This window comes from Sorex fumeus, unplaced genomic scaffold (assembly GCF_029834395.1).
Source record: "Sorex fumeus unplaced genomic scaffold, SorFum_2.1 ptg000044l, whole genome shotgun sequence".
Classification (NCBI taxonomy): Eukaryota; Metazoa; Chordata; class Mammalia; order Eulipotyphla; family Soricidae; genus Sorex; species Sorex fumeus.
In genome coordinates this window covers 45,160,586-45,173,206 of record NW_026606101.1, presented here as the reverse complement: position 1 = coordinate 45,173,206, position 12,621 = coordinate 45,160,586, and the positions used below count along the sequence as shown (strand labels likewise).

The window sequence follows — 12,621 nt, the reverse complement described above, 5'->3', positions numbered from 1 at the left end:
CTCAGAGAAGCTGTCAGCAATTTTCTCACTGCCCTCAGTCTGCAAAGGAAGAGCAGGAATCAACAGCAAGTTCCTCATCCTGCAATCTCTGGGAACATCTGGGCAGCCCTCAGAATCGCGCTTTCTCTGATGGACCAACCGGAACTCTTCCAGGCGGCTAATCTGGGTGATCTGGATGTCCTCCTCAGAGCTTTCAACTTGGATCCTTGAAGGAAAAACAAAAAGCTTCTTTGCCCATGTAATTGTATTGGAAAAACTGCAACGTTATTTTATTATGAATTTCCAAAAGTACCAAGAAAATGTTCCAAAGGCCCTGGTTGATATGACCTGTCCAGTCTCTGTTCTATTCCAAAAGCACAAAACCTTGTATATAGAGTCAAAGGGAGGCTTGAAAGAAGACTTTAGAGACTCAGGACAAACCAAGAGAAAGTAACTGTGTCCTTTGGGGTTTTGCTCCCATTTGCAGCTGATGATGCATTGAAGGCATTTGCTCTTGGGCCACCTGGAGAATGCACTGCCTCAGATCACAGAATTCTGATTTTCAGAACTGTCGACTGAAATTTCCCCTTTTGTAAGGTTGAACATAGTTTGGGCCAAGGCGCATGCACATATATTAACTCTTGACTAAAGAGAGGCATTGCTTAAACCTGTTCCAATTTTAACTTTTCCTGTAGCCCTTTGATTCCAGAGAGGAAGCTTTGCTGGCAAAAGCAGTTTTTGCACTAGACATTTTTGCTGTTCCCAATCAGAACTTTTCTGGGACTGTATATATGCACTTTAATATCTTGTTTTAGCCTTGCTGGAGTTTTGTTTCGTTGCTCCACTTTTTAACTTGGGAGTGAAAGATTTGAGAACCCGGCCTTGTTAGATCAATGGACCAAATAAAAATGCCTGAAAATAGTTTTTTAGCGTAGGGTTTTGGAGGAGTGTTTTTTTTTTAATGCTGATATAATTTAGGGTGTAACTATGTCAAAGACAGATCTTACCGCTTTCTGGGACTGTGTGAACATAAACAAGAGATAAGGTCTCTTCATGCAGTCTCTGCAGGGAGAAAATTTGATGGTATCATGACTCCAAGTAAGTTAACATTAACTTGCTTAAAGTATCATGTTTCACTGGGTTTCTAACTGTCCTGCATTGATATTCCTTTTAAACTTAATATTTTAGATAGTGTTTCTTAAGAAGGATTTAAAGAGACATTTTTTTTCCTAAAAAATTATATGGGTTTTTTTCGCTCTCTTATAATTGTCACTGCTCACCCTTTTGAATTCTAAGTGATGGAAGAATATTTTCTAACTGACGCTTACTGAATGTCACTGATTTAATGTGAAAGGGGCGGGGCCCTTTGGCTCTCATTCCGCACATTTACCAAGCATTAGGACTCTTCACTGACAGTGTTTTATCTCATTAGTTAGAGTCCACTCAGTTCTCCAGAGTGTTTTGTGCCTGACGGGTGCTTGGTGATTATGTTTAAAAAAAATCCTTTTAAAAGAAATAGAAATATTGCTTGCAAAATGCTAACCAAAATATAATTTCACCAATGTCTGGATCTGTTGGTTTTCATCATTATCTCCTTAGTTTTTCCAGAATCTTCCCCAAGGCCATGAGACCCCCCAACTTTTTATTCATGTTCTTTTGTTAGTAATAGCTGGTTATGTGAAGGATGCTAGCTTCCAAACAATATAGCATTTGGCAGTTTAGTTGGCCCAGAAGTTAACATCCATGGAGGTAATAGGGGTTGAACACTTATAGTAAACACAAAACCCTGCCTAGTAATAAGTATAAATCCTTTCCTTTGTTACCTTGAAGTCTCTGGAATAGAAAGGGGTTAAGAGGGCCAGAAAGACAGTTCAGTGGGCTAAGCACATGCTTCACAGGTAGGAGCCTCAGGTTTGATCCCTGGCATGACATCGTCCCCCAAGCACTGCTGGGTATGGCCCAAAACCAAACAGAATAAAAAGGGGCCTCAAGTAAACATAAAAACAGAACTCTGGGCGATTACGGTGAGTTTTCTTACCTGTTGTAGTTCATAAAGAGAAAGAGTTGAGGGTGTATGATGGTGCCAGAGTCTCACCAAGACAAGGTATACTTCCTGTTGGAAATCAGAGAGCAGAGATATTAAGGCTTTCTCCACTCACCCTTGGACCAGTGAGAACCCAAATTTGGGCTAGCTCCCTGAAGTTTCAGAGACTAAGTTCAAAATTGATCCATATTTTCTAGAATACTATTGTTTATAATTTTAGACTCCTAGGAAGGACTCTTCATGGCAAGCCTGCAGCTTCTGGGCAGCTGCCATTAAATACTCCTGATAGAGTAGCTTTCATTTTCTGTATGCTCCTGTACCATCACAACTGGTCAGCTGTCTTGATTCCGTTCAGAATCTCGGAACAGAGGATTCAAAGCTAACCTAACTGGTGTTTTGTTTATAGTGCCATTCCATACTGGGAGCGATTGTGAGTTTCCCAATTATGACACACTATTCTCTGAGCTTTACTGGCACTACTTACATGTGATCATGAAATCAGTAACAACTAAAGTCTGACAGTAAAGTAATGTAGGACACTGGTTTAATGTAATAATTGCTGTTAAGTAATAGGTGGGAAACTTCATGGCCCAAGTTTTATGCTGTTATTGAAATAAAAAAAATATTGTCAAATTCCAATGGACTCTGTTAGGCAAAAGTAGAAAGTTTTCCATTTCCATCATGATCTGGTGATTTGAAGAGCATTTGGCAGGGCTTTCTCCAGTTTTCTAGTGCCCATCAGAACCCAAGATTTGCAATGACTGTTTCCTGTCAGAAAGTGTAGGATTAATAATGCCCAAGACATTTTTCAGTATTTTAATAAAATTAAGTAAAAACACTTACAAAAACAAATATAGTTCATAAAAACAAGAGCACCACCAAAAACTAATTGGAAGACTTCAGGACTCTGTTTTCTGTATTCACCTTTTCTTTAAGTCTGTGCATATACTTTAAATCAGAAGTGGTTCTCCCCCTCACTGTGTGAAAGTGTCTCTTATGAGTTACTCTTCCCATTTCATCGTAAGGACATCACTTAAAGGTGCCCTTCATTCCTTCTAAAGTGCTCTGGAAAGATTTTGAAACTCTTTTTCCTTAAACAAATAGTATTATTTAACTATAATACCCACTTAGATTCATAGATATGTTTTTGAGACCTGGTTTCACCAATCACACTTAATCACTTAACTTCCCGTTAGTCGTCGATTTGCTCGAGCGGGCGCCAGTAACGTCTCCATTTGTCCCTGTCACCAATAGGTAGATAAAAATATAAAGAAAAAGAAAAATCACTGACCATTGCTGAATTTCAAAAAACACAAGAACTCTCCTCTAATGGTCATTTTTATAAGCAGCTACCAAATGCATTAGAAGGGAATGGAGGAAATGGGAAGAGATGGGGGAGCCATAAAACATCTCCTACTGAATCAGTCACACTGATTTATTCATTTCCTTTGTCTCTCCCAAGATCACTTCCTATACCTCCAGGAAGAAAGGCAGTTCTTATCTACCAAGAAACTTCAATGAAAAACCAGAGCTGTGAGTCTTAGCCAAACTGCCTTTCAACTAGATTGGAATATTAGTCAAAAATAAAATAAGTGACACTTCACTGAACTGCAATGTCAAGGACACTCTAGATTTCAGAGTTTTATGCCATGTCCCTCATTCTTTACTTTTAAAAAGACCTACTATGTTGAATCTTGGGGCCATGTCTAAATAGTTAAACTGCATATTTCTAATATAATCTTGATATACAAGCAATACTTGAACCCAGTTGTATCTAGTCCCACTTACAACAAGAGCTCCCAAATTCTGGAGTATCATAAACTCCTTCTGTGAGCACCTTGGGAATATAAACATAGAAAGATGGTTATTTTGTATGCATCTTCATTACCAACATGAAATTCAGCTCCACAAGTTCAGACTATATTTTAAATTCATTGTTTTGCCATTGCTTTAGACCTTGAAATGATTCTAAAAGCATTCTAGAAAAACATAAAGGTATTCTTTTATTTACTTATTTATTTATTTTTATTAAATCACTGTTTACACAGAGATACACAGTTACAATGTTGTTCATGATTGAGTTTCAATCCTAAAATGTTCCAGCACCCATCCCCAAATTATGATATTCTGTAGACTTCACTTGTATGCCACCATTTTGAGTCTACCATTTTGGAAATTATCACACATAACTTCAGCTTCTAAAATAACTCCAAATCCATTCCCTCTCCATGCTTTATTGAAGTTTCCCTATCATTTCAGTATTTCTAGAACTGGTTGAATTAAACTGTTTTGAACTTAGTAGATATATATACATATAAATATATATTTTTGAAGAGGTTCGAAGATTAACTCTGGTATCAGGTTTATGAAAAGGAAGTTTTTTAAAAGCAAAACATATAACCTCAGGTACAAATATATCGCATGCATTAGTACTTGCAAATCTGCCTATTCAAATATTAACCAAAGCATGCAAGTTAACTTTACTGAATGTAAATTTATCCAGTGCATGATTAAGTCTCATAGGTTAGCATATTTTCCCTTGCTCCTGGACAAGGAAGCATTTTCATGAACTTTGTGTTACAGTTTTTCTATTTGCTTTTAATATCCCATCCTTGAGATTGTTTTTATGTGATGGTAATGAACCTTACAGATATTCACACATCTGGTTTCTGCAGTGTTGTAACGTCAAATAAATCCTCTGAGGAATCCAAGTAGTTAAGCCCTCCAAATGATTTTTTTTAACTAATCAAGGCATAACAGATCCAAAACTGAAACACATACCTTAAAAAATTGTCTTGATGTGTTTAAATCTAAACAAATTACCTGAGCAGTTTGGAGTTCTAAATTCTGCAGTGTGCATTTCAAAAATCTTATAAAATCATAGGAGTAAGTGCAAACTAGATACAGACATCCTGAAAACGGTGGGTAAGTTCAGATAACATCAGACACCTGTGAACCACGATAAATAAGGCAAAGTTGACATAGGGCCTTAATTTCCATAAATGTCACGTAGCCAGTGTGGGAGGCATCACAGCACCCAGGGCATGGCTTTGTTCAACTAAGAGGTGAATTACTTGGCCCATGTCCTTTGAACATCTAAAAACACCAAAATTCAGGAGTGCTGAGGAGACTTCGCAATCACTCTGAATGGCTCTGACGTCCTCTCCTGGCCTATTACTCTAATCCCCTTCTTAACTTTAGGGAAAAACAAGGTCAAGGAGTTTGGAAATTAAGAGAACAAGGCTCAGTGAGACCCCCAAAAATGTGGGGGGGGGGCTGTCTTACATTCGTAAGATCTTCCCACATCACACACCTTTATGTCCCCACCCACAAACACAGGTATTTCGAGACAGAATATCGGCCAAGACGAGATTCCCTGGCAAACATGCTTGCCTGGCAAATGCAAGGTCATGAGTTCAAACCCTAGTGCCGCTGTCAATACTGGTAGGGTTCTTATAAGCACTTCTGTTAGGGCTCCCTAGTGAAAGGGGACCCAGAAGATAGCTCGGCAACTTACAAAGTGTCCAAGATAAAGGTGAAGTTCTGAGTTAAAGCCCAGATTCACCTCTGTGCTGAGATGATTTTGAATATGCTACAGTCTGTGGTCAACCAGAGAAGAAAAGTCAAATATAGCATTTCCAAAATACTCTCAATCTCTCAATTTAACTATTGAGGAGAAAGAGGAGAGAGTGAAGGAGAGTGAGAGAGAGAGAGAGAGAGAGAGAGAGAGAGAGAGAGAGAGAGAGAGAGAAGAAAGGGGACAGAAAGCCCAAAAACCTAACGTTTGAGTTTTAACAAACTCTCATGTGGCAATTTGCCTTAAAGAAAGTTCCCACCACTTGCAACCTCTGCAAAAATACCAAAATAACACAGTCTAGAAACAAGTGCCCCAACCTCAGCTCTGGTTTCTCAGGACCTTCTTTACTAGAAAAATTAACTTACAGCGTTTGCAGAGGGCAGCAAAATGCTTGCAGATCCTTTGGGACACTTTTAGAAAACTTCAAGCAAAATTATATTAAAATGAAAAACCATGAGGCAGTTCTGTTCTCGATAGGAAAATGTGTGTCAGATTTTCTTCTTTCCTTTAAATTTCTTGGAAAATGACATGGTACGAACTACACAAAGAATGAATATGAGAGAGACACGATTAGTGAAGTAGTTGACATTTTTCACTAGCATCTAGGAAATGCTTGCACAGATACACAGGACTGTGCCGTGAAAGAAATGTGTTCATCATTTAATTTGTCACCTGTAGTTAGGGGAAATAGAGTAAACCTAAATTTTTACCAACTTCCTTTCAATTTCCACCCACTATCATCTAACCCAAATCCTCTTCAACTTCCATTGCCCAAATTTGTTTATATTGGTTGGGAGAAAAGATTAATTTAGTAAACTTTTTACAAACTATAACAAGCATTTATTAACTATTTAGAAGAGACATTTCTATATATTTTATATATCTACAAATATTGCATATCTAGCCTACTCAAAAACTACTCTTTTGAGACAAATTCTTCTGTGATGCTTCCTGATCATGCTCAATACTATTTCAAATCTTGGGATTTCATTTTCAAGCTGACATAGGTAACAGAAAAAAAATTAACCTGAAATGTTTACATTGAGTTTCTGAATTAAAATGAACCCAAATTAAGTGAACTATAGTAAATTAACAGTGGGGGTGGGGAGAAGTTATTGGCATACTAATGTGATACTATATCTGTGTATTTAGCGAAATATTATGTATCATAGCACAACTCTGTTGGGTAGTAAGGCTTCATCTTAGAATTTCCCTGCATTTCTCTTTAAAATAAATTACCACCATAAAAAGTAACCTCTTATCATATGGATGTGTTTAATTTACTGTTGGCTTATCATTTGCGAAGTACCAAGATTACGGTAGTATTTTTGTACTATTATTGGAAGCATGCCTTCCCTTTTTCACATTATTAAATTGTATTTATATTTGTGTAATTTTAAACTATGTTTTCAAATAAACTTTGTCTGTGGCTTCAAGGTCTTTTGGGGAATCTTTCAAAATGGTATTTGCTGAATAGAAATGCTTTCAATCTAACAGAATCCAATTTATACTACTGACTAAAGAGTCCTTTTATTGAATATCACTACATATGATTATGCATGAGTTATCTGGTTTCAGGAATGCATTTTTAGATATAAAAAACAAAACTTTAACATCTTCCTTTGTTAATTTTTAAGACTAAAATATTTAACCTGAAATTGAATTTTGTGATTTTTTTAGAATAAAATTATTAAAATTCATGTCAGTTTTAGGATCTTCTTTTTCCTTTTTGTCAGTCAGTAACTAACTGAGCACCTACTATTGTGCAGGTACTATTCTCTCCCGAGTTAGTGAATCTCATCTAAGTTGCTCTTGATGACCATAGTTTTCTATGAGGCCAACAGATACTTTAACAAATAAGAATGTTACGCTATGTGAACTGCTAGAACAAGATAAATAGAGAATAACCAGAGACAAGATTTCCCTCATCAGGAAAGGATTCCCTTTAGTGGCCTTTGGGCTGAGATTTCAAAGACTAGAAGGAACCAACCACGCAACGCTCACATTATTTCCAGCAGAGCCGACAGCCAACTCAAAAACAGGTCAAGAGTGAGCTTGGTGAAAATCTTTACCAACTTGAGTCCTTGAGGAGTCAGTTGGGTAAGGAAAGGAACAGGCTGGGATGAAGAGAGTGATAAACACAGACAAGATCACCCCTTTCTCCATCTCTTCTGCCTCTCTTTGATCTAAGGCACCTCCAAACCTTATAATTCTACTTTCTCCCCATAAAGTCCATTGACTGAAACTTTCTTACATCACCTTTCCTTTCTTTTCTTTCTTTTTTTTTTTTGTGAAGTTGGAAGCTTTGTTTATACTCTGGCCTTGGCTTGAAAGGAGAACATTTTGGAGATTCTCTTACCAGTAGTTAGTCAATGATCACTAAGGTAGTTGGGTTTTCTGATGTGATGGATTACAGGGTCCAAGAAGATGCCATTCTCCAATTTAATCTCTCTGAATCTTAAAGTACCATCTTTTGTAACCCAAAGAAAGGCAAATTTTCTAAATCTCTTCTCCTGAGTCTACCTTTATTTCCTATCAGGTAAACATCCCTTAGCAGAGGGACTTGAGGCTCCTCTGCCCAGCCCTTGCAGGAACTAATGCCTCTTTTTCCTTTTTTTTTTTTTTTGTCCCCTTGGTTTTTGGCTTGGGGGACACACCCTGCTGTGCTAAGGGCTGACTGCTGGCTCTGTATCCAGGGATCACTCCTGGCTGGCTTGGGGGACCAGATTGGGGAAAGGGAGCCAGGGATTGAAACCAGGTTGGACCAGTGTAGGGCAGGTGCATTACTGACTATGCTTTCTCTCTCTGGGCCCAGCTACCGCCTTTTAAAATGGCTTCCATTACACGTGTTATAAATGAATTAACTTAATTTCCTCAAATATCTGCTTCACTGTGTATTATGTGCATGTAATAAGCTCAAAGTCTAAAAGATTATTTTTATTTCCTAAAAACTCCTTATAAAACCATACCCAAAAAACACTTATTAGTTTTTCCCCTTACAGTTCAAATTAAACACTGCTGCCATGCCATTCATCTTAATCAGACGTTAGGTGAACTTTTTTTGTAAAAATGGTGAATTTTTACATTTCGCCCTAATCTATAGACTATTTAGTAGACTCCCTGCACGAGTTTGCACACCTCAGTTTAGAAGAGTAAGCAAGGGGTCCAGCTTTCCCAGAACAGGGAAGCTAACATGGATGGAAGCCAAGTGCCAGATTCCTAGGCTAAATGTATCCGGTTGGTATTTCCAATTGGTACCTAGGTCCTATGCCTTTGCCCTAGTAATAACTATATCCATCAATAATATTTCTGCAAGTAATGAAGAGGAAAAAACTGTCAGGGGAAGGAAAAAGTCCTAATGAAATAAAGATGGAATCAAATCTTAAAATCGGGGCCACAGTGATAGTACAGCAGGGAGCGTGTTTGCCTTACATGCAGCCAACCCAGGTCTGATTCCCAGCATTCCATATGGACCCCCAAGCACCACCAGGGCTAAGTCCTAAGTGCAGAACCAGGAGTCATCCCGAGCATGACCCAAAAAGAAAAATGAAGAAAAAATTCAAATATTAAAATCTGCAAAAACTGACATGGGAAAATGTAGGCTAGAGAACCAAGACAATGGCTAAGTCTGTTCATAATAAACTCCACCATGGGTTAAAAACTGACAAGAGAGAAAACATCTTGACAAAATTTCAATTTTCAAATTTTGATCTGACAAAACCGGATCCAGTGGAAATAATGGTTGCAAAAGGGTATTTGAGACAGCAACAGGAACACTCTGATGAGGTCTGGAAGCTATGCCCCAGAGGATCCTAATGAAATGTGCAGAATTAATTCCAATTCAACCAATTTTATTAAAACAGGAAAGTTTAAAGGGATGAGATTTCAACTGGAAAACTTGCACATCTTCTCTCCCCAAACCCTCATCTGCCACCCCTTTGGCTTTCTACCTCCCTAAACATTCCCATGCATGCAGGAGAGAATTTCCCTACTCCGTACTCCATCTCCTGGCCTCTGTCTTCCTCCAATCTGCACTGAGTTGTTTCTCAGTCCCTGGTCAGCTCTGAATTGGGCACCACTTGACTGAACATTGGCAATTCTCCCTCCATCCTCAACATGGCACCTGAACATCTTATTTCTCCTTCCTTAAAATAAAAACTTTTAGGATGCCATTTCCCCTTTCTTGCCAACTACCAACGGAGTCTTTGCTTCCCTTTAAACCAAATTTAAGTTGACAGGTGATCACTCTCGCCTCTGAGAACATTTCTTTCACTTCCTGTCCACTCCCAGCCACCGTTCTCTTGGTTTTAATCACCTAGGTGACTTTTCTCAGTCCTTTTGCTGATTCACCCTGCTCTGATTTCTTATGTTGAAATGTTCATTTCCTAGATCTCTTTTATTCCCTGTCTTCCTCCATTTTGAAGATACCCAGTTGACCAGTATCATTCAGAGACCAAAAATTCCCAAGTTTATATCTTCAATTCAGAAAGTCCAGCTTCCTACTCAATATCTAATAGGCATTTCAAACTCATCAGGTCCAAAAATGAACCTCCTCAGCATCCCCAAAGCCTTCCCTACATTAGTTGATAGACTACATTTTTCAGTTGCTCAGGAAAAAAAAACGCAGCATCAAGTCTTAGTTATTCTTACTGTCTCACACTCACCATCCAAACCATCAGGAAATTAGGGCTAGAGTGAAGCACAGTGAGTAGGGCGCTTGTCTTGGCATGAGGCTGACCCAGGTTCTATTCCCAGTACCCCATACGGTCCCCCAAACACTACCAGGAATAATTCCTGAGTACAGAGCCATGAAAAGTCCTGAGCACTACCAGGCATGGCCCCTCTCTAAAAAATATTAATAAATAAATAAAATCATCAGGAAATCTTCCAGATGTACCCAGGATTTGACCATCCTCACGACATCCACCGTCCATCTGAGCCAACAGCCATCTCACTTTGCTTTCCACAGCAGCCTCTGCTTCTGTCCTTCATCACCTATCACCTAATCTAACCAAAGAACACTTCCTGAAGTGCTGACCATGCCAGGCGATTGCTCTGCTCCGAGCCCCACTCCACTATCGTCAAGCCTTTCAACAGGCGCAGGAATCAGATGTCCCTCTCAGACATCTGCCCCCACTTCTCTCCTCCTCACTTCCCTTTCTTGATTCATACTGGTCTCTTGCCGCATCTCTGAAATATCAGCGACACTTCCATCTGCTCCAGCAAATCCCCCGCCAAGCACCAGCCTTCCGCTCAGCATCTGCTGGAATGGCTCCTTCACTTCCTTCACACCTTCTCTGAGGAGAGAGCAGATTGGTTTAAATCTCACCTCCAAACAACACCTCCGCTGAAAGCCCTATTTAGTACCACCGTCCATGTCTGTTTTCCTTTCTCCATAGCACCTCAAATCTTTTATGTATTTATATATATATACACATATATATGATTTATTTATATATGTTATATATTTCTTATCTGTCCCTGCTGTAAAAAAATAAGATCTTTGTTTATAAGCAGAAAATATTCTTTTAAAAATGTACTGTTTTGAAAAAACATAATAGTTATCTACTACACAATAGTTGCCTAGTATTGACTGATGAATCAAGCTATATAGACTGACAAAATTGATTGGATTAAATGAATTATCTCCCAAAAATTAATTTTGAGAAGAAACATCAGTACTGATGTAATTGTTTATAAAAAAAATTAGAGGAACCTGGGTTATAGCTCAGTGGTATACTATTTGCCGTGCATGTGTAAGGCCCTGGGTTCTGTCCCCAGCACTCAAGAGTAAATTTTTTTTTCTTTTTGGGTCACACCCAGTGATGCACAGGGATTACTCCTGGCTCATGCACTCAGGAATTACTCCTGGTGGTGCTCAGGGGACCATGTGGGATGCCAGGAATCGAACCCGGATCAGCTGCGTGCAAGGAAAATGCCCTACCCACTGTGCTATCGCTCCAGCCCCTCCAGTACTTTTTTTTTTTTTATGTAGGAGTACTGCTATATATTCAGCCACTGGTTAGCTGATTGAATTGTGCATGAACTCCACCTTACTTTTTTTTTCATTTTTTATAATTTTATTTATTGAATCACCGTGAGAACAGTTACAAAGCTTTCGAGTCTAAGTCTCGGTCATACGATGAAACACCCATACCTTCACCAGTGCCCATCCTCCACCCCAAAAACCCCAGTATACCCCTATCCCACACCCTCCCCCTACCTGTGGGGCAGATGATTTCCACATTACTCTCTCTCTCTACTTTGATCACATTCAATATTTTGATACCAGACCCACCATTATTATTTGAGATTTTACCCCAACACTCAGATCTGCTGAAAAGGCAACAGTAGACAATTTGTTTTCTATTGCTGGTTATGAATAACATATGATGTCACATGGCTGCAGTAGTGGCTGCGCAATTTTGAAATTCCAAAATTTTAACACTTAAATCTGGAGGGATTTCTGCCAAAACCTGCTGGGTTCCAAGGTTTGCTCCTGAGACTCTGGGATCATGGCCGTTAAGCAGCTTGATCAGGAGCCAGAAAGGCCATTCGTGAACAATGACTTGGGGTCTCATTGGGGTGGGGAGGACAGGACTGGCTCCACCCCCATCCTGTGAGGCCCAAAATATCTCGTCACTGTGGGCCCAAACCTGACTTTCCAATGGCCTCTTAAGGATGACGGCCACCGAACCACCAGGGGGAAGCAGGCGGAGAGACAACACCCTTTCCCCTCTGGGGTGGCCCGGCAACAGTAACCTACTGTGGGTTCGACACATTTCTGCCAAAAGCTGCTGGGTTTCGAGATCTGTTTCTGAGTCTCTGAGATCATGGCTCTTAAGCAGTTTGATCAGGATCCAGAGAGGTCGTTCGTGGACGATGACTTGGGGTTTCGTTGGGACGGGGAGGACAGAACCGGCTCCACCCCCATCCCATGAGGCCCAACAAGTTTCGTCACTGCGGGCCCAAGCCTGATTGTCCAATGGCCTCTGGAGGATGGCACCCACCAAGCCACCAA

The 12,621-nt window shown here is 39.6% G+C and overlaps 1 protein-coding gene across 7 annotated transcripts in view; it reads left to right on the top strand.

Moving 5' to 3' along the window:
* Positions 1-900, top strand: part of PEX5L (peroxisomal biogenesis factor 5 like) — a 260,007-nt gene extending 259,107 nt beyond the window's left edge. For all 7 annotated transcript variants that reach the window (XM_056121784.1, XM_056121782.1, XM_056121783.1 and 4 more), the window contains one exon: positions 6-900. In XM_056121784.1, coding sequence (XP_055977759.1) covers positions 6-210 — 205 coding nt within the window. In that variant the 3' untranslated portion in view covers positions 211-900. The remainder of the gene's footprint in view (positions 1-5) is intronic.
* The last annotated feature ends 11,721 nt before the right edge of the window (positions 901-12,621 follow it).